The 23,082-nt window shown below is 42.3% G+C and overlaps 1 protein-coding gene across 6 annotated transcripts in view; it reads left to right on the forward strand.

Annotated features, from left to right (window-relative positions):
• Nucleotides 1-23,082, forward strand: part of SPATA13 (spermatogenesis associated 13) — a 357,606-nt gene that overhangs the window by 298,225 nt on the left and 36,299 nt on the right. For 5 of the 6 annotated variants that reach the window (XM_070409466.1, XM_070409465.1, XM_070409463.1 and 2 more), the window contains 2 exons: nucleotides 780-1,145; nucleotides 2,882-3,026. In XM_070409466.1, coding sequence (XP_070265567.1) covers nucleotides 780-1,145; nucleotides 2,882-3,026 — 511 coding nt within the window. The remainder of the gene's footprint in view (nucleotides 1-779; nucleotides 1,146-2,881; nucleotides 3,027-23,082) is intronic. The other variant, XM_070409468.1, reaches the window with a different exon arrangement.

Genomic DNA, 23,082 nt, shown 5'->3' on the forward strand with positions numbered 1-23,082 from the left:
CTAGGGAGCAGTTACAGAACCACATCCACAGAAGTAACTTGCCTGAGGTTAATAAAGCTAGGGGTCTAATCTGACCGAAGTCTGCTCATTCTCAAGCCTTATGGCTTTTTTCCTAGTATATTGCATTGCCTCTGAAAAAGTTACTTGAAAAATTAGAACGTGTTGCCTAATTTAGGATCATAGACTCTCCAGCTGTGGTATTGTCTACTCTGAAACCTGAGATCCTGTAGGGTCAGTTGAGAGGTGTCCAAGCTCACATTGCTAGTTAGTAGCCAGATCTGGTTCTTGGAATCCTAATTTAGTGCTTTCTCCTCCTTCCCTAGCAACCCAGACTTAATCTTCTGAAAGCACCTTCTATTTTTAAACATTATTGCAATACAATACCTTAGAGTAGCAGTGGGTAGCATTGCACATTCATTCTTCTACTGGCAGACCTGCCTTTCCCCTATGCTATTGGTATGTGTATTTTGGGTGACACCCCTACCATACTTAAAAATTCTTTTTACTAACTCCTAATGGTACTGGTTTTTTTAAGTATCTTTTATCAGGGCTCATTAGTCACCAAGCATCACTATTTAAATTCATTTGAATTCAGCTTACAATTGAAGATAGACGTGGTTATTTTAATCCACATTTCAGTTATGTTTGTTACACAAAAACAAGTAAATCTAGAAAGCCTCCTGGTGGAGCTAAGGGAGGGTAGAGGGGAATGTGTAGCATGTTCTTTTTACTACCTTCCTGGATATTGGCACTCACCTGACTTGTTCAAATTTGAAAAGGTTTTTACTGAGGAATCCTGGAGGCGGGGCTCATCCCTGGAGGAGGATGGGAAGGAGGCTCAGAGGATCCCCAGGAGGCGATGGGGCTCTGGGAGGAGGTCCCGGCCTCGACCACTCTCAGACTATGGCCAGTTTGCCTGCCGAAGTTTGTCTATTCCTGAAGACTCAATTGCTGTGGACCCCCAGAAGGAGGACATTGTGGACAGTGACCACCAGCTGAGCATGGCCTCCACGGTCCCCGCAGACCAGAACGCAGCCATGGGCTGCCCCAAAGGATGCCAGAGAAGGCGCCCCATCTCCGTGATAGGCGGGGTCAGCTTCTATGGGAACCGCCAGACAGAAGCAGTAGAGACTCTTCTAACCCAAGTAAGATCTGGTGTGCTTTTACCAAAGCCAGCAGAGCCCTCAGCTTCCTGGCCTTTGTTCCCCCTGCAAACTAAACGGGACGCTGCTTTCCTTTCTTTCCTGACTCAAGAATGATGTCATCTGCTCACAACCTTTCTTCCGGACTTTGCAAACTGCACATATTAGAACTAATAATCTGACATTTGGATGTTTTACTAATCTTCTGTCTTTGCTGGGATCTTGAATGATGTGTGAAAGTTGTTTGCTGTTTGTTACAAATAATCTGAGATTTGAACAAGGGGAAAATAGCAGTGTGTATTTGGTGAGCTTCCTGAAAGAGAAAGCATCATCCATTGTTAACATGTAAAGATAAGAAGAGAACAAAGAAGTCGATTTTTTTAGGAGATAAGGAAATAATTTTTTTCTACCATTTTCTTGCTTTTGAGTTGCACTTTTTCAATTGCTTTAACAATAGATTAAAATCTTAATTTCATTCACTTAGTATAATGTAGTAATTCAGCAAGTATTTATCAGTTACTCAAAGGGCTCTTTGAGGATATAAAACATTTAAATAAAGGCCCTGGTCAGGAGGAGTTTCTGTTATTTGGCAAGACTACACCCCAGCCATGGCCCAGGTTTCACCAAACAGTACATGAGTAAGTGCCCAATTTCATACTTTAAATTTGCTGGCTGATATCATAACCCATAAAATTCTCCTAAAAGGGAAAGTCTATGTCGGTATAGCTTTTCTGCTTATGTTCTGCCTGTAAAGCCCAGCACAGCACCTTATTTATACATTGAGCATGCAAAACCCTCTTGCTTAATTGAATTAAATTGAATTGAATTCTTAAGGTAAAAACAAAATAAGTTGAAGAATACCACAAACATTTTGCTGTGTTAAGATGCTCTGCATGCTGGGAAATAATTCTGAACTAAAGCAAACTGTGACCTCTTAATTCAAAATACACAGAATATGGAAAATCTAAAGCACTTAAAAATTATTTCGCTTTAGAACATCAAAAAGGAGTGTGGTCAGATAACTTTCTGCACGGTAAGCTCATTTTGGGAACTTGGTGAAAAAGCTAAAGAAAGCACCAAGCAGCTGGGCCTGTGTTGCAGTTATAAGAACTGTTAATGTGGAAAATCAAAAGGGCATAGAGATGATTCTATAGACAAGGGCAAATTTTTGAAAACCCAGCTCTTGTTTTAAACAAAGCTTGGTTGTCTTGTTATTTTAGGTAAACAAGAATTGTATTCCACAAATACTTAGCTGGTACCTGCATGTGGATGTGTAGGAGACCAGAGCAAATAGCTGAGCCACAATTGGTCACCCTGGCCATGGTCTTTGGCACTGATTTTGCTGCTTCTGAAGGCTGCTGCTGGGAACACATCTTCCTAACCTGTATCTCTGCGAAAGCCACCACTTCCTAAATTTGCTTTTCCTCTTCTTAGCTAACATTTTGCTTTTACTGAGTGTTGCCTGTTGGTATGTTATTGACAGATAAAATGAAAAATGATCCTGTGAGGTAAGAGCTAGTGGGTTGATACTGATTTTTTTAAATGTCAGAATAACTCATTGCAGTTCAGCCTCAGTGCAGCTGCAAGCTTTTCATATGCTTCAGAGAAACCATGTCACATCTGCGAGGAGCTTCGAGGTGAGAACGCTGAGCTCCTTGCAGCTAAGCTGTGTGTGTGAAGAGCTTGCAGAGCTGCCACTTCCTGGCATCTTCTCACAGCCTCTTGCTTTCCTTTTGTAGCCAGCAGCCAGGCCGCCCGTGCCAGCTCACCAGGTGCCACCCTACAAAGCCGTTTCAGCCCGGTTCCGGCCGTTCACATTTTCCCAGAGCACCCCCATTGGGTTGGACCGTGTGGGACGACGGCGGCAGATGCGAGCATCCAATAGTAAGTCTCACAGGCCCCCTGTTTGGGGTCTCCCCTTTCAGCAACTGGTGTGGAACCCTTGCTTTGACTCTCCAGTTAAACCAAGGTGTCCAGTTCACTGTGGACCTTTCCGCCTGTCTCTGGGCCAGGTAGTTGTTTGTCTCACTGTGAGGAAGGCTCACCTGAGGAATCGGGTTTGTCATCTGCTGTCATGTCCTGAGTGGGTGCTCTGCGTCATTACAGTGGCCCTAAGTATGAGAAGTTTGCTCCTTTCTGTGCACCTCAGTGTTCCTGCAGGTAGACAGCTGACCCAGAATGCAGTTTCGGGGGTTCACCTTAACTTTCTTGAAGCTCTTTCTGGATATTTAAGATTCACCAATACTGTTTTGAACACCAAAGAAAAGATATCTAATACAGTAGTTAATATGCCACCATAGCACTTACCCACTTGTTAATTTGAAATAATACCACGTGTTTTGGGAAGATGTTTAAACTCCTAAAAAAGACAATCTTTCCCTTTACTAACATTTATGTCCATGCCAGTCAGCTGAGTCCTGGTCGCATGGGGCGAGAGTCAGAGCTGACTTTTATTGAGAACCTACCACATGGCAGACACCATCCTGTGTGCTTGCTTGGATGTATTCACATATTTGATCTTCTTAACTCGGCGCCATGGTGGTACTGCATTATCCTGTTTACAGAGAAAGAAGCCTAGGTATAGATAGGTCAGCTGCCTTGGGTCAGTCACCCAGGAAGTGGCAGAAATGGGATTTACCTCCAGTCAAATAGAGTTTTCAATAGCAAGGCCCATGCTTTAACCACTGAACTATGCTGACTATTTAAAGAAATGCACCAGACTATTAATGATTAGCTTCAATTGCTAGGTTTACTGTCTGACTTTTAAAAATGAATGTCTTGTGGTGGGCATGAGAGCGGTGAGCTAGGCAGCAGGAGCTGCAGCCTAGGCCCGGGCTCTGGTTGCAGTGCTGCCGCTAGCCTGCCCGCCATGGGCGTGCTCCCCGTGATGCTGGTGATGGAAGCTGTAAGAAGCAGGGAGAGTTAAGTAATGTTTTTTCAAAAGACTTGAAAGAGGCTAAGGGTGTTACTTGGGGAAGACTTAAATTTCAGAGAGAGGAGGGAAAGAGAACAAGGAGGTGTGGAATCCTTGTTCTTTCCCTCTTGCTTTAGACGGGGCAATAAGAAGGGCACAGAAACTGTTGAAGAGGGTGTCCTGGGAGGGCTAGCATGTAGGAGGTCAGAGAATTGGTGACTTGTGCAGTAACTTGGCATGGTTTCTAACTCATGCCACACATATTGGAGGAATTGAGGCGAGACTCCATCAAACAGAGGCAAAGGCAAAGGGAAATTAGATGGCAGCTGGACGCTGAGGAAATCTGCGATCATCTCAAGCCCAGATGTCCAAGAGAGCTTGTTTCTGGGAAAGAAGCCTGTGGCTCCTCCTGTCACTGATGCCTTTGTCATTCTCTCAAGGGAGCAGGCCAAACACCTTGGAATCATTACTCCTCTCATCCGTAGTCACTCATCTGGTCCTCAGCAGCCCCTGCTTCTCAGGCCCCTTAACCCTGACCTTCAGCTGCTGCCCTCCCCCATGGCTTCCTTGGGTCCGGCTTTTATACACTCTAGTCAGAGATACTGTTCATATTCAGTTCTTTTTTGTTGTTGTTAATCTTCACCCAAGGATATTTTTCCATTGATTTGTAGAGAGAGTGGAAGGGAGTGGGAGAAACAGAGAGAGAGAGAGAAACATCAGTGTGAGAGAAACACATCAAATGGTTGCTTCCCACATGTGCCTTTACCAGGGCTGGGGATTGAGCCTGCAACCAAGGTATGTGCCCTTGACTGGAATCGAACCCAGGACCCTTCAGTCTGAGGGCCTATGCACTATCCACTGAGCCAAACCAGCTAGGGCATCAACTCTTACTTTGTTATTTCCTTGCAGACTTTCCCCATCATCATTGACGTAACATCTTAGTCCCTTAACCGAGTTTACAGGTTTCTCCGCCTCCCCAGTCTGACATTCCATCTGTGTCTCTCACTTCTCTTTCCCAAGCTTACCGTTCAGTGTTCCCACCATCCTCCAGGCTCTCACACTCCCTTGGCTCTAGTTCGCCTAGAATTTCTTTCCTTTCCTTTAAGTGTTCTTTCCATTTAAGATTCAAAACTCATTCCCATCTACCCTTGGCAACACAGTAAATTCATTGTCATTCTTCTGCAGAGCAGTTTAGCCACAGGCTGTGAAACATTCTCTGATCAAGTCATTGACTTCTGGTGATGTATTTTGAGAAAGTTATCCAAATGGAGAAAAAAAGCTACATGCACAAGATGTTCTTCACAATATTATTTGTGATAGCAAAAAGTTGCAGTGTCAGTGTCATTACAGTGGACTATCGATTTGGAGTCATGTGGGTTACTACTTCAAAACAGTATCCTATATAATAAAGAGGTAATGTGCAAATTAACCCTCACGCCCTCACAAGATGGCTGGCTATGACCAGGCCGGCAGGGGGGTTAGTGAGGGACGACCAAACGCCTGAACAGCAGGCTGCGTGGGGCGACCAGGCCGGTGGGGGTGGCCCATGAGGGGCAACCAGGCCAGCGGGGGGCAGGCAGTTGGGGGCAACCAGGCCAGCAGGGGGGGGGGGGGCAGTTAGGGGCGACCATTCGGGCAGAGGGGGGCAGTGGGGTGACCAGACCAGAAGGGGGGGCAATAAGAGACAACCAGGTCGGTGAGGGGGGCAGTTAGGGACGAACAGGCCGGCGGGGGGATGCAATTGGGGGCAACCAGGCCGGTGGGGGGGGGGGGGTTCAGTTGCGGGTGACCAGGCCGGCGGGGGTGACCAGGCCGGCGGGGGGGGGGGTTCAGTTTGGGGCGACCAGGCCAGCAGGGGGGTCCTAATCTAAATGTTTTTATTTGAAACAAATAGGTGCACCAAGCAAGTGCTTACTTTTCCCCACTCCAAATTAAAACAGAGCACATTAGGGGCATATATCATTTGGCAGGACAGTTCCAATAGGTGAACATCCTTCTACTCACTGTGGTTGGGTTAACTTTACTCATAAGGAAGCAGTCATTCTTACACAAAATATTAACCCCAAAGTACTAACTTCACATAAAAGGAAGTGGTCTTAATTTCATTTATGGGGCAGTATGTTCTATAAATGCCAAAAGGTGGGAGAAGCACAAACACAACCCACTCTTTAAAAAAACTAAATAGTTCAAAGTAGAATTTTCCATTCCCCCCTTTCTGCTGTAATAAAAAGTAGTGCTGGGATCTGACCCCAGATTTGTTTTTTATCTGGCCCGTTTACAAAGTGTTTGCCCATATGACTTGCATCATTAGGGTTATCGGTAATAGTCCATTCACTGTGAAGAGGTGTATCTATTCCTTCATCCTCTTTTTGCCTTCATGCTCATGTTCCTTGGAGCGGCTGCTATCTGAGGGTCTTTTAGAGCCACCATGCTGTTCGGCTTCTTCCAAGAACTTGTCCAAACCAAAAGGATCTTCCTCAAACTGAACTGGTCCTTCTCTACCTCTTTGCCTACTGTCTGAACCAGAAAACTCCTTATCGGGAACGGTGAGGGGTGACTAGGTCTGTGGGGGGGCAGTTGGGAGTGACCAGGCCGGTAGAGGGGGGCAGTTGGGGGCAACCAGGCTGGCAGAGGGAGCAGTAAGGGGTGACCTGGCCAGCAGGGGAGGCAGTTAGGGGCAACCAGGCAGGCAGGCAGGTGAGCGATTAGGAGCCAGCAGTCCAGGATTATGAAAGGGATGTCTGACTGCCGATTTAGGCCCAATCCCCGAGATCGGGCCTAAACCGGCAGTTGGATATCACCCGAGGGGTCCTGGAATTGAGAGCGTGCAGACTGGGCTGAGGGGACCCCCCCCTCCGTGCATGAATTTTGTGCACCAGGCCTCTAGTATAACATAATTAGGAAAACCAAGGGAGAGAAAAATTGGAAATAAAATATGTGTATTAGTTAGCTAGAGCTGCCATAACAAAGTAGCTCAAACAGTAGAAATGTATTGTTTCCATTCTGGAGGCTGGAAGTCAGATCAAGGTGTTGGCAGGGTTGGTTCTTTCTGAGGGCTGTGCGGAATCTGCTCACCTCTAAGAAAGATGGCAGGACTGTAGGTGATTTCTCCTCCAACCCTATACACATACAGACTGCTTATTTCTTTACTTTCTCTAGTGTTTTGTTTTGATTTTAGTGTTGTTTTGTTGAGACAACAAATGGGTAGCTTAAGCAAAAAGACAATTTAGCAGAAGAGTGTCAGGTTTCCCATAATTAATAGAGTGGTTAGAGAACCAATTGAGGAAACGGATGACACAGTCAGGGTTGCTTCTGGGAACCAAAGAATCACAGGGAAGGAGCCAAGGAAGTCCTGTAACACAATACTGGCCATAGTGCTGCCCCTGGGAATGAGGGAAGGTCAACCACTCCTTCTGTCCTCCTGTCACTCAGTCAAGAGTCAGAGTCCCCAAATAGAGGATCAACTCTGAAAGTTTAGTGATGTGTCCACCACCTGGTGGCACTGGAGCAGTAAGAAGATGGGTGCCTCCAGGGACCCCCTTGCCTTTCATAGTAGGAGGCAGGTGTGTGAAGTCCCTGTCTACTAAGGTGGAACGCAGTGGAATGGAATGGAGGTCATTCCCCCAAAGAAAATCCAGGTGGTAGAGATAGAAACAGATTCTGGACCGTTTCTCTATTTGTTCATTCCTACATAACTATTGAGTGTGTACCATGTGCCACCTGAGAGCAGTGAACAAAACAAAGCCCCTTAAACCATTTACATTCTAGTGAGGGGGTAATAAATTAACCAACAACTGTATGACACAGCAGGTAGTACTATAAAGAAAAATAAAGCAGGGTAGAGAGTGCTCATTTTTAAAAGAGCATTATTCTAGCACAATGCACCTACTCCCTGTATAATTAAAAACCTTCTTCTCTCAAGGGAGACAACCCAAAGGCTCATCAGTTACTGCAGACACCTCCGAGTCTGTGACTCTGCTTAATACCCACTCCTTCTCCACTTCCGTTGCAATGCCTTTTTAAAAAATATGTTTTCATTGATTTTTTAGAGAGAGAGGAAGGGAGAGGGATAGAGAGATAGAAACATTGATGAGAGAGGAGCATCATCAATTGACTGCCTCCTGCATGCCCCCTATTTGGGATTGAGCCCAAAACTGGGCATGTGCCTTGACTGGAGATTGAACCAGCAACCTCTTGGTTCCCGGGCCAACACTCAATAGCTGAGCCACACCAGTCAGGCTGCAATGCCTTTTTAATTTTTATACCCAGAAATCAGTTTAAGCAACACACCCTTATAACGGAAAGAGGTAGGGGAGATAAGGAAATAGAGAATAAATAGTGTGTAGACATACATAGTACCACAGAAGGAAATTTCTCTCTCTTGCCTGGGTTGCAAGGCCACATGTGCCACTTTTGACTATGCTTACCAATTTTCCCTGTCTGTACCCCTCGCACTTTACCTGGTACTGTTCTTTGCCAGCTGAGGTGGTCTAAACCTTTTACTCCTTAGGTGTCTGAGCTGTCAGTGGTCCTGCTTGCTTAGAGCTGCCATAGTCTCCTTTTCTCCCCTCTCTTATTTAATCAAAAATCAATCACTCCACAAAAATATTTGGAGCACCAACTGTGAGCCAGGTACTCTTTTTACTATTTGGAATCCAGCAGAGAATAAAGCATCGCAAAAAGTTTACATTCTATCTTTTAAACAGATTCAGTAAGTCAATCAATAGGGTTATCTCAGGCACTAATAATTGCTCTGGAAAAGATGAATGTGGGTGATGTGGAGAGTGAGTAGGAATGGGGTAACAGAGGGCAACCTAATTCTCTAAGGAAATGACGTTGAATGCAGATTTAAAAGGTGAGCAGGAGGTAAAGGTCTGAGGGAGGAGAGGTCCCAGTGGAAGGAATGTCTGTGTCTAATGGTCAGCGACAAGGCCAATGTGGCTGGAGCACAGGTAACAAGGGCAGGAGAGGAGGACATTGCAGTCGGGAAGTTGTCTTTGGATACATACAAAGGGCATTGCGGGTCCCTCGGAGTTGGGGTTCTTCTAAGTGAAATGGGAAGCCATTGCCAGCAGGGAAATGACATGCTCTGACGGACATGTTAGAGAGGAAGGACAGCTTGGGGTAGACAAGGCAGAAGAAGGGAGACTGATTTGAAGGCTATCCTTATCCCACTGAGAAACAATGGTGGCAGTGACCACAAAGACATCATGTCTTGGGTGCTCCTTTTTCTAGTGCGCAGGACCCAATTCAATAGGGCCGAGGCTATGAATTCTGGTGGACGGACTTCTCCCTTGGGAAAATAAATTCAGTTTTGACAGAGAAGAGTTAGTGGATGGGAATAAAATATTTTGCAATTGTATTATTAAGTAACCATAAGAAACAAACCCTGTGTTTACACTTTGTTTCTGGACCCATATGTTCTGGCTACGGGAGAGCATCTCCGTGTCAAGCACTCACTCCACCCAACTTCAAGACATGTCCCCAAGCTGCCTCCATAACTTGGGTTTAATAACACCATTATTCAGTTTGATATGATTCCATGCTTCTGGTGACATAAACGAGAAAGCTAGTGACACTCGTGGGCACTCCTCTCACTAGGGAGTCCTTGGGTAGAAGCAGTGTTCTGTGAGATGCCATAATAGTGTATGAGGCCTTGGCAAGATCCCAGTAGGGGTCTAACAGGTGAGGGAAATGCATTCAAATCTAGAATAAGTGCCGTTTCCTGTAAGGACAAATCATCTACTCCTCTGTTATGAAAAGGGTCCATTGTAATCAACTTTCCACAAGTAGATGTCTGGTTCTTTCAAGGAACCATATCATTAACTTGGTTGAGGGGCACCTGGTGGTGGTTAGCCCAGGCTTGGCATCCATTTCTGCCACTTTGGCCATTTTTTTAAAACCACTGAGTGAACATGAAAATGACTAGGAACAAGGATTAACATTTACAAAGTGGGACATAATGTTCACACAATTATTCAACAGCCTCTTTTGCAATAGAATTCACATGGGACACAATTGGGCATTTGCATAGATGACATTTTCTCATGTTTTGAGTGTATTCTAATATATCTAATCACACTCCTTCCCCAAACCAGTCCATTACCATTTTGTTCTTTCCAAATTCCTCTAAGCCATTTGCTCCTACCCATGAATCCACACAAGCTAAATCCCTTGTGAGTCCATCTCTCCTTCCCGTCAGAAAGCATCAGGAAGAGCATTGCTTAGATTTCAGTAGTGGGATTTCCTTCTCCTGGGGGGCAATTACCAGGTAAAGGGTGGAAGGTCCCTTTGGGGAGGGCTAGAAGAAAGTTGTAATAGTGCAATATCTACCCCAAGGAGACATAAGTCTAGGAACTGACTTAGATCTGGGAGCTGCGGGAGGGCCCTTGATTCTCTACGATGGTGGTTTGTGTCAGACTTCTCCTCACCAGATTTGGAGATGTCCTACTACAAGAATCAAGTAATACCTTAGTGAAGTCACTTATCAGTTTTATTCCTAGGTACCCTGTGATAAGTTAAGCACAGCCAAGGTCACATGGGCCAGACCATCCAGTGAAGGAGCTGGCTCTGCTGCCCGGTACTGAAACTATGTCCACTTTTCCTGTGACGGATGCTCCACCCCATGGAGGTCCTCGACCTCATTGTAACAGAAGCACCTCTCACTGGCTTCCCTTGCCTAGAGAGATGAGCAGTACATTGCTTATGTAAATTGCTGCCACTTCCATCATCTGGAGGTAAAGCCAGGGGAGGGTGAGTACACGGTAGACCAGCTCCAGCTTTTCTGTCTCCCGGGCTCCGCACTCTTCCCTGTCCAAATGCCAGGAGCTGGCCCGTTGGCTGCCTTAGAGTGGGTCCAGGTTTACATCCCATTGAAATGCCAAAATGATGGAGGTGCTTCATGAGTCCATGTGGTGAATGCAAAACCTCTAATAGATGCCACCCAAATGGACAAATGTGGTTTAATCTAAATTATGTTTGGTAAATCCAAACCTTATTTGGATTTTGATAACAAATCAGCTGTAAAAAGATCATTTAAGACAAGTGGGAATTTTTTTTTTTATCACGTTAAGCGCCATGTCAGTCACTGGTGACTGAAACTGAAAGGAAGACAAAACAGGCTTGGCACTTAACGTGTTAATATATTTTTTTATTGATTTCAGAGAGGAAGGGAGGGGGAGAGAGAGATTAAAACATCAATGATGAGAGAGAATCATAGATTGGCTGCCTCCTGCACGCCCCCTACTGGGGATCTAACCCCAAACCCAAGCATGTGCCCTTGACCGTAATCGAACTTGGGACCCTTCAGTCTGTAAGCCGATACTCTATTCACTGAGCCAAACCAGCGAGGGCTAAGTGGGGAAATTTTCACATGAACTCAGTACTCAGTGAAGGGATTGTTGACTTTGTTAGTTAGGATAGTGTAACATTTTAAGTCCTTATTTGTTATAGGTGCATAATAAATATTTTTGTATGAAATGATATATGTGAAATATGCTTTAAAATGCTCCAAAAAATAGTTAGGAAATAGTTGGGAAAAGTTGGTAAAATATTGGTAATTATAGGTTCATTATATAATTTCTCTATTTCTGTTTTTTGTTTGAAATGTTTCATAGTAAAGGCATTTAAAAATAATGAAAGTATGTTTCTTCCCCCCTGGTCAAGTGCTCTCAAAAATCTCCAAATCAGAAAATGTACACAACTATATTTTTCTCAAAATGTAGAAATGTGAATAGTAGCAATTTAATTTCTTTTAAGAAATGAAGTCCGACCTACTTCTTTTAGGTGAAAGTGAGCTGTCTTATCTCAGAACTTTGCAGCACTGCACTGGGATCTTTTCTGGCACTTGTTATTTCTCTCTTGCTTTATTTAGAGTGTTTGTCTAATTAGTGTATTTACTATATCGCCTAACTAGCCCCTATGGACTGTGAAAAGAGGTCCCATGAAGCGTGCTCAGTAATGGTTATAGACTGCATGGGTTGGTATTGAAATAGAATCGAGATCATGAATCCCGTTGGCCACTTATATAAGTGTTTTCATCAAGTTCATGGATGGTAGCCTGCTCAAGTTCATGAATAGCAGCCTGCCAGCATTTTGAAACCCTACTGCTTTATTGGTGATGGTATTTGTGCCCTGGGTCTTAGCAAGCATGTCTAACTGTGATAACTTTCTCTTATGGAATTGCCTCTGCTTTCTTCTTCTCTAAAGCTTTTCTCTTACATCCAGGGCAACTTACTCTGTCACAGCCTACCTATGCTCCTAATTTTCCCATACTTACTTTGGGTTCCTCCCTTAACTAGTCTATTTTGATCAGAAGTCAAATTTGATCACATTTCAAAATCCTCATTCTTACGTGTTCATCCTTCTCTTTCTACTCATCCTGCCCATTGAGTTCAGGTTAGTTTGTACATGTGATATAAACCAAGTGATCATCTGAATTATCTCCCAGAAAGGAGAACATCCCGTTTCCTTAGGTCTTACTCTTGAGTGGAATCTTTATGGGTCACAAGCAAAGGACTAAAGCACGACATTGAAGTCAGTAGAGTAAGGTATGCCATTTAAAAATGATCATTTGTTACATTTTTAAAGGCCTTTAGTTAACCATGAAGTACTATATTTGAGTATTTTTATAATAATGCCAGCCAACAGAGGAGAGAAAACAGCAAGATTAGGTACAATAATAACTAAATATAAAAACAGAAAATGCTTTTTTGAGGAGATACAAACATGACAAGTTGACATAAATAGATTCTTTATGGCTTTTAAAAATATTTCTAAATTATTGCATGATTCGGTTTTTAAAATTTCTACTTTTTAATTTCTTATGACTATAGTCACTTTTTAAATTTTTTAAATTATTCAATTATAGTTGACATTCAATACTATAATAGTTTCAGGTGTACAACATAGTGATTACACAACTATATAACTTACAAAGTGATCACCCCAATAAGTCTAGTACTCACTTGACAGCATACATAGTTATTATAATACTGTTGACTATATTCCTTATGCTGTACTTTACATCCCCATGAATATTTTCATAACTGGCAATCACGTTTTACAAGCTAGGAAAGAGAATCAAATCAAGCCAGTCTGGCCTTCTAGTTACCTGGGCCAGAATCACTTAGTTTTCAGCAGAATTATGTAATTATTTAAGTGCTAACAAAGAGATTATAAGATTCTCAATCTACATTTTTCATTAGGAAACAACAACAACAACAAAAAATCCAGTCCTTACAGGCACATCTTGATCTACAAAGGATAGAATGACCCAAAGGATATGCTTGCCAGTCTATATGGAAAGCATATAGGGAGCTGGCCAATGATTGGTGAGGGAGGAACTATTTTGAAAATTGACTCTGAGGTTTTAAAAGTTCTGGTTCTGCTGTCAATAAGAAAACAAGTGAAAAAAATTACAGAACTGCACTCAAATTGGTCTCTGATCTAACCAGGGTCTACCACTTAGAATACAAAGTGAAAGAGATGTATTGCAGCTAAGATACCTTAGACATTTCCAAAATAAATTGCTTAGTGACAAGAAATCCAGCCTACTGCAAGTTTTCTTTGCCACAAGAACAAATTGGGGACTGTTTTTTAGAGAAACATTTAACGGAAAAGGGTGCTGGTAAGTGTCCACCACTGAAAAACCCATGGCTTCCCCATAGTTAACATTGCTGTATGTATCCATCCAGGCCAGGAGATGAGAGCTAGAGCATATCCTTGTTTGCTCAGTTATCAGCTTTTGGAATGGACCCATTTGGCCATTACAGTCTAGCTATAATTTTGATAAACATCTGCAATTTGCCTGTAGGCATTGGCTTCTGCCCAGTATCTTAAAGCTTGGTCAGCCCTGTGTGTGACCTCTCCTCCTAGGGGTGTCCCCTCGGAGGTTTGCCTAGCAGGCGATTGGCCAGATGAACCATGGGAGCACGGGGCGCTTCCTTGCTGAACCAGTGACCTGAAAGTACCCAGCAGAAATGTCGGGGTGGGGCAGCCTCTTGTGGTATCTTAGGCGGGCCCTTCTTAAACCGAGGCAAGCACAGCTGCCATCTGTGTCCCTCGCAGCCAGCCTGGGGACACCTCTCCAGCTGGCATGAGGTGGCCTCAGTCCACATGGCTGTGTGCACTGAGCCACAGCATCTGCTGTCCCCAGAGCGCCACCCCCATGATGGCCACAGACCTTACTTGCTTTCACTGCTACAGATTTAAGGTTGGTTTGTCTAAAGTAGGGGGAGAAAAAGTGTCTTAAGTCTTTAAAGCCCAGTAGTTTCAAAGTGCAACTTGGAGATATCACTCAGAAGTGACATTTTTCCATGTCTACAACTTCCCTTTCAATTTGATTATCTATTGAAATGAACTTTTTCATAAATGGAAAATATTTCCTGTCCAGCCAGTGTAGGTCAGTGGTTGAGCAGTGACATAATAACAAGGAGGTCATGGTTTGATTCCGGTCAGGGCACATGCCTGGGTTGTGGGCTCAGTCCCCAGTGTGGGGTGTGCAGGAGGCAGCAGATCAGTGATTCTCTTTCATTATTGATGTTTCTATCTCTCTCCCCCTCTCCCTTCCTCTCTGAAATCAATAAAAATATATTTTAAAAAAAGAAAAAGTATTTTTGGTTTTTTTTTGTTTTTTTACTTTCCCCCACTTAGGAACCTGGTATTGGTTTTAAAAGCAAGTTTATTCAACCGTATTATGAAGTCAATCCTACCACTGGGAGATGATATAGGACATTAGGACATAAACAGTGGTATTTCAGGAAATGCCCCCAGGATTCTGAAACCATCCTTTAATGTGCCTTTGGTGTAGGTGATACCTCATCTGTGCTGATCCATGTAACAAATATATTTGATGCTGTATAATATATACATGTGCCCATTTGAATCTCCAGTCTGATGTACAGACATGTAAAGCCATTATGACAATGCAGGAGTGAAGTGTATACAGAGGACAGGCAAATCAGATATGCAGGATCCCAAGACTCCCTGGACCTCCCTGTCGAGACTTGAAGGATGAATAGGAGTTAGATTCCATTTGTTGGTAGGGTGGATATATTCCAGGCTGAAGGGAAGAGTGTATGCAAAGGGCAGAAACCATAGAAAGAAGAGCACATTTGAGAAACCGAGGGTAGGATAGCCCAACAGAAACTGTCTTAGCCCATCCACACGCTTATCAGATTAAAGACATCCTCCATGTGCATACTGAAGCCATGGGCAGCCGAGTGCCTGCTTCAGTAGGCTACTCACTGGCTGCTGCTCTCGTCGATGGAGTTATATCCTTATCCAGAGTCAATGGTGAGGGCATGACCCCAAACCTGATTATGGCAGTTGTATTTATTATAACTATGGAGTTTATTAGCTATATAAACAAATTAAATGCAAGTATATGACTAAAAAGAGACTCATGTCTATGAAAACTAAATCGAACACTTTGGAGAGATTCAATAAAAGTGAGTTGCTAAAAAAAGTATTTTCTGTCAAATTAGATGAGAATTGAGAGCTTCATAAATTGGAAAAATCAAAGAATCTGTACTCAGAATGCTTCACACTGTCTGTGGTTACTACTGTATTTTAAAGAAGCTAGAACTGGAACTCATGCTTAACTCATTCTGGGTGTGGCCTACACAAGAGAGAAGGCAGAATTCCAGTTAAATGGTCATACATGAAGAGCTCTGGTCCTGTATGATAGCCAAGATGAATTAATTGCACGTTATATTTTTTAAGTTAAAATGTTAATGGCACAAGTGCATGTGTCGTTTTTTCTGGTTTAGGAGTTGTAGATAGTCTGTTTGCATCTCTGCTGCAGATGGCTGAAGCAGGATGAAGGTGAGGGGAAGGATTGAAAGGTTGAGAGGTGAGTCTAGACTAGAGATCCCACTGAAAGAGGTAAGGAGACTGCCCATTCAGGGCCTCCTGTTAAGGAGACTTTATCTTGGGGGTAACCAGGAACCGCAGAGGGTTTTAAGTGGAGTGAGGTTTCCAGGAGACAGGAGGAGTCTGTTGCTTAATCAAGGAGAGAGAGCCCTGAACTAAGAACATGAACTAAGAGCCCTGGAGAAATGAAAACTTGGAGGTCGAGCTGATTGTCTAGATATTTTGGGTGCTGCTACCCAGATGCCTGAGTTTTAGGAAGCATAGGAAAAGAGTACACAAAAGGGGGACTCAGTCCCATTCCAAGCATGTAAAATTGGAGTGATGATGTAATATAGTGACATTGAGGAGGTAGGGGGGATTTAATTCCAAGTGTTTATGCCATTTCAAATTTGATTTTTAAAAATTAAATGAAATCTAGGTGGGACAGCTAGATGGAGGTGTCATCACCACACCCTTAATCATAAGGGTCTAACTTGAGGAGGGAGACCCAGACTAGAGGTAAAGAGACATCAGCAAATGGATGGTTGTTCTTAAAGCTCTAGGAAGGAATGTTACCATCCTGGGTATATGTAAAAGATGAGAAGAGGAGAAGAGGATCAACAATTTTGGGGGACCATTAAAGGAAAAGAAATCCACAAAGAGATAGAGAAGGAATGGCCGGGCCAAGTGAGTAGTGTCCCAGATGTCAGAGGAAGCCAGGCTTCACAGAGGGAATGGTTGATAATGTCAGATGTGACCAAAGTCAAGTTAGATACTTACTGCTTGAAAAATACCATTGGATTTAGCAGCCAGGAGTGTGCTGATCTCGACCAAAGCAGTTGCAGTTCACCAGGAGGGCAGAACCTGCATGCAACGAGAGGGTGGCTGCACGGTCATAGGGGAAGTTGGGACAGTAAGTTTAGTATAGAGGTGTCTATTTTGCTTAGCTGTGTTGTTTTTCTGACCTTTATAGCTGAAAATTTCCCATAAAATCTAGAACTAAATAAAAATTATATTTTTGGTTGGAATATTAAAAAAAATTATTTTGGATTTATTTTACTATATCTGAAAGCTCAACATGATTGTGTGTTAATTTTACTAAATATTTATAATATGTTTTTATTGATTTCAGAAAGCGGAAGGGAGAGGGAGAGAGAGAGAGAAACATCAGTGATGAGAGAGAATCATGAATCAGCTGTTTCCTGCGTGTCCCCTACTGAGTTAAGGATCGAGCCCACAACCCGGGCATGTGCCCTGACCTGGAATCAAACCATGACCTCTTGGTTCATGGGTTGATGCTCAGCCACTGAGCTACACCAGCTGGACCTTTACTAAATATATTTGAAAGAGGCAGTAATGTTACGTATACATCAAAAAGTTCTATTCCTTGATGATGTAATATCCCAACATTTAGGAAGTGGGGGGAATTTAATCCTAAGTGTTTATGCCATTTCAACTTTGATTTTAAAAAATTAAGTAAATTGAATTATAAGAAATTACTGGAGCACAATTTTTGAGAAGTCTTGCAACAAAATTAATAAAGTTATTAAAAACACTTTAGGTTTAGATTTTACTTAGTCAAAACAAAGAAAGGGTTTTTTTCCCCTTTTTTGTTTAATTTATCTTCATTGTTGAAAGTATTACAGATGTCCCCTTTGTTTGATTTAATTTTTTTTTTTAGGCATTAGCAGTACTGTCCTCACTAGACGTTCATTGGATAGTAACACAACCCTAAGAAAAAAATGGTTGATTTTTTTTTTTCCCCCATTGACCCCCCCCCCCCCACCCCCACCCTGCACCCTCCCCTCCTAGGCCTTCACAACTCCATTGTCTTTGTCCATGGGCTATGCATATATGTGATATAAGTTTCCCGGTAAATCATCCCCCCTAACTCCCACCCCCAGTTTTTCTCCTTTACCTTAGTATTTTTTGTTGTTGATCCTACTTCTAATTTGTTAGAAACAACAAATTTACCAATAGTTCAGTTAAAAACAGTTCAGAACATATTTCTGTTTTTTTCCTCAGTATGATTAATAGAATAATATGTTAAGAATACTTGATTGCTAGACCTAATGAGTTAGACAAGAAAGGGGACTCATACAATGATTCTGGCATTGTTCTATTGCAATTATTGTTAAAGTTAATTTTGTTATTAGCAGACCTTTGGGTCAAAAAAACACAGTTGAATCCCAGTCTTCTCCTGACTAGCTCTGTAATCTTGGGTAAGTTACTTAACCTGAAAGTCTCAATGTCCTCTTTTGTCCTAGGAGATATTATGTTATACACCCACAGATAAGTGAGGATGACCTGGTACACAGTAAGTGTGCAGTAAATATTAGCTGCCATTACTACAAAGAACTAAAGGGAAGCATTAATTACACAGGGAGCAAGGGCAGTGGTGAGCAGTGAGCCATGTTTACAGCCAGAGTTCTGAGTTACTTATTTAACTGCACTAACCACTTTAACCATAGATGAGTCACTTAATCTAATGAGTAAAAAGCCATAGAGCACCAGGAGTATATATAGAACAATAATCTGTTATTATTTTGTTATTATCCCAATATAGGTTAAACAGATTTAAAATGCATACACTGAGGTTATTAGCGGGGGAAATTTTCAGCTGAATCTTTTCTGTTGATTCTCTTGACTCAAAATGTTTTTGAAATTATTTTAAACACACCATAAAACCTTCTTGTCTGATCTCTTATGCTTGGGTTGTCTTTTTCTGCAATAGATTTTCTTTCTTTTTTTGTTCATCTTTACCCGAGGACATTTTTTCCAGAGAGGGTGGAAAGGAGGAAGGGAGGTAGAAAGTCAGATAGAGATAGAGGGAAAGAGAGAGACACATCAATTGTTGTCTCCTACATGTGCCCCGACCGTGGCCGGGGATTGAACCTGCAACCTTTGGTGTGTGGGTTGATGATGCTCTAACCACTTAGAAACACCAGCCAGGGCTCTGCATTTGATTTCCAAAAGTTTTCTTTCAGTAATGAATCAGAGAAAATAGGAAATCAGATCTTACACCTTTATCACCTGTTGCGAGAGATAGTAACAGAATTCTTGGGAAAGCTGGTTGAAGTACTGGTGACATAACTCTTTGATTGTCAGGTTTGGATGTCGTGGGTCTGGCCTAGTTCTCTTCTCCCTTTCCCATGTCCCTTTATACTCCAGTACCAAGAAGCATTGGCGTCGTTGGCTGTATTTATTTGTAAAACAAGATAATTCAGTAAGCTTGTCTTTAGGCAAGTACTTTGGTAAAAATGTTTTCCTAACTGCTAACACTGCACATTAAAATCACTCCCTTCTGTCTGTGCTGTTGAGATGAGTGTGGATCCCATAGTCAGGAATTTAGAAATTAGGAAGGGTTCTGTATATAGAAACAAGTATAACAAATAAAGCATTGAGCATTTTCCAGCAAACTCTTGACATTATTATCTTCTTACAGTTAAAACATTCTCAGTTCTAAAACTTGTATTTGTTTTAATCTTTCTAAACTACTAGAGTCTTCAAAATATCATGCGTCTAATACTACATTCCAGAAATTGGATTTTAAAAGTCAGAGAAAGGAGAGGAAGAGATCTAAACAACTGGCAAACAGCCACCAAGTGCCCGTACTCTGTACATTTTACTTGTCTTACAAACAAGGGATCCAAGACTTAAAAATGTGCAGTAATTTTCTTCTCTCTGCTAAGCAAGATTTAAGTCACAGTAGTGCAGCTGGCGTCCCAACCAGGTCAGACTGGCTCGAAAGCCTAGATTGGTTTCCACTGTCGTTGAGGTGCTGTGCTTTTCTGTCACAAACCACAAAATTATTCCACCTATCTGCAAAAAGTATACTTGTTTGGCTGGTTTAAAGAAGATGCCTTCCTGAAACTAAAGTTATATGTCAGTTATATCTCATTTTTACAAAGATCACACCTTAACAATTGCCTTTTATTAAAACAAAGAAAGTGAAACTCATCTAATACCCATTTTGTTCTTGTTATGTTTGAAACATGCTCAGTCCTAGGGACCCAAAGACAAATAGATACAGGCAAGGTGAACTGCGTTCTAGGCCTTGAGGGTGACAGCCACGTGTGGTCCCAGAGAGCAGGAAAAGCAGTGGTCCTATAATTATGGTGGCACCTGTCTTTTAAAAGATGACTTTATATTTGCTTTTGAATTTATCTAAATTCTAGTCAGTGCCCAGGAACACTGTCTTTTCTGGAATCATTTTTAGGGTGGTTGGGGCACAGGAAGATGTAAAAATGATGGGAGGATGCACTGAAGGCAATGAGAACAAATTTTCCTTTATTTTCTGTGTTCATGTTCACATAACCCCAGGTTGAAAGAAATACCTTTGAAGATACAGAAAGAGGCACACATTCATCCTCTGGTTTCAAGTGCACACTGCATGGTCCTCACCCAGCGTGTCCGTGTAACCCTGCCCCATTTCCTGTGTGCTCTGTGATTGGGCCTTCCCCTTGTGGTAAGGTGCCTGGCGTCTGACTGAGGTTTCAGTAAGACATAAGTGGAGCCTGCCCAGCTGGTGTGGCTCAGTAGTTGAGCAACCACCTATGAACCAGGAGGTCATGGTTCGATTCCCTGTCAGGGCACATGCCCCAGGTTGTGGCTCAATCCCCAGTGTGTGTGTTGGGGTGGGGGATGGGGGGCGGAGAGAAGGGGGATGCAGGAGGCAGCCAATCAATGATTTTCTGTCTCACCCTCTCCCTTCCTCTCTGAAATCAATAAAAATATATTTTTAAAAAAGACCTAAGTGGAGCCTGCCTTCCCCATACATGAGTAGGCAGTATTCTGAAACTGGGTGCAGTTGAACATCAATGTGTGCTAGAAAATGTTGTATGTTATGCTAAGTGTCTGTGTTATATTTTTTCTGGAAAATAATATAATTGTGACCTGTAAATTAATAATGCTTGTTTTTAATCCACTCTGGATACACAGTTATTTATGCTAATGAACAAGGGAGCTTTGGTCTGAATAACTGTAGCCAAGTCCTGTTAAGGAATCCCCCATTCCAGCCCCGTATTGGCCATGGGGCAGCACATGAGTGTACATAGAACCCTTGCTATGTAACTCTTGATTCTGGGTAGTCGTGACATATAAGGGAACCTGGACTGGGGCTCAGTCCAGCCAAGGGTAAGGGAGACCCTTGATTCTTGGCTGATGTGATATCCATCCTTAAGCCCATTTTCTAAAATTGACAGTAGTGCTGTGCCAAAGAGTAGGATTATTCCTGCTAACCTGTGCTTGTCTATAGCCCTTGGCAGGGAGGCTGTGACCAAACCTAGTGGGGACATAAAGTTCCTAAGCTGGTCATAGGTTAAGGACACCTCTGTACCACACAGAGAGGTTACTACTTTGGTGTGAAGCATTGGCAGCTGGGAAACTTTGGTTGATGAGCAGATAACCAATGCTAGGGATCTTTCTACATAAAGTAGCAAAGTGGTCATATGAAAAATTCCATACCGCGTTGTACTTAAAATAAGACGATAACAGAAATTCGGAGCTAAATGGAATTTTAATGACTACCTAGTCAATCTCAAGAAGCAGTCCTGGAGAAATAGGTCCAGTGGTTTGTGTTTGAGACACCATTACTAACTTAACTCCCTGACAGTTTTAGGGTATTTCTTTCCATATGTATGTATGCAAACATATATAAGTCTTAGGGCCACTTTGCTGAAAATTTCTATATAGAATGAAAATGATCATAACGTCTATTTGTTTTCAATTTTTATCCTGTCTGATTTCTAGATATTTTATATTAATATATAATTTGGATTTCTCCACTCTCCTTTGGGATTAATGCTTTTGCTTAATGCTTTCAGTGTTGCCAGTAAGCAATGATTGTGACTTCCCAGTCCTATCCGGGTAGTAGAGTGGTTGGTATCTTATCCAAGGAGAAGAGATTAGTGCATATGTTGGAGGGGGTGGGATTTAAGACTTCAACTCTGCTTACGAATTTTGTCGCAGTTTTCTTATTGGCTCGCATCACTAAAAAAGTTTTTTAAAAGCTCAAAGTCAAACCTTTGTAGCTTCTTCCAGAAATACCTTAGAAGGGTTGTTGGTTCAACATCCTTTGAGAAGTTGCCTCATTTAAATACAGTGTTTGTGTATTTACTTTTCCACTTTTTATCTTTATTTTGTTTTGAGTGTACTGTAAAGTACGTTTATTTAGTAAATGCCTTCGTTTTAAGATCTTAAAATCCAAAGGATCTTACTCTAGTGCCCTGATCCCATCTCTAGATTTAGAAAAAGTCCTTGGGAGACAAAGCTGTTCTTCTGTACCAGCTGCCAGTGAAAAGTGAAAGTAAGCAAACAAACCGTTGGGGTGATACTAAGGAAATGTGGCAAAGTGATCTTTTTCTTTGTGAAAACTTGCAATTTTAACCAAAAAGGAGAAGAAGAAGAAAGCAAGCAAAAGAAAACACTGTGGGTTTTATTTGCCTCCTGTTGGAATTTAAGCTTTGTTAGAAAGGATACCCATCACAATTAACTCCCACTTTCCACTGCTTTGTATCTCAATGTTCAGCATTTCACCTCTTCATCCTGAATTCTTCCCATTCATTCCACTGTCTTCATTAGCTTTTGACTTGATGAAAAAGTCTAGCAGCATTCAAGATGTTGCCTCAGAGCAAAGAGTTTTTTGACTTTCCTAGAACAACACTTCTGAAACGGAATGTGCATTTGCATGCCGTAGATCAGTGATGGCGAACCTTTTGAGCTCGGCGTGTCAGCATTTTGAAAAACCCTAACTTAACTCTGGTGCCGTGTCACATATAGAAATTTTTTGATATTTGCAACCATAGTAAAACAAAGACTTATATTTTTGATATTTATTGTATATATTTAAATGCCATTTAACAGAAAAATCAACCAAAAAATTGAGTTCGCGTGTCACCTTTGACACGCGTGTCATAGGTTCGCCATCACTGCTGTAGATCATATTAAAATGCAGCCTCGATTCCAGGGACCCAGGTGTGGCTTGAGAACCTTCACTTCTAACTAGCTCCCAGGTCGAGCCAGTGCTGCTGATCTGTGGACCACAGTCTGAGGAGCTACACCCTAAGACACTTTCTTTGGGATAGTAATATGTGTTATTATAAAAAGGGAGTATTTTGGCTAAGTAAGATTGGGCAATTCTATCTTAAACAAGGTTACACAGATGTCATTATT

This window comes from Myotis yumanensis, unplaced genomic scaffold (genome assembly GCF_028538775.1).
Source record: "Myotis yumanensis isolate MYYU_CA2020_CCGP unplaced genomic scaffold, mMyoYum1.0.hap1 SCAF_3, whole genome shotgun sequence".
Taxonomy (NCBI): domain Eukaryota; kingdom Metazoa; phylum Chordata; class Mammalia; order Chiroptera; family Vespertilionidae; genus Myotis; species Myotis yumanensis.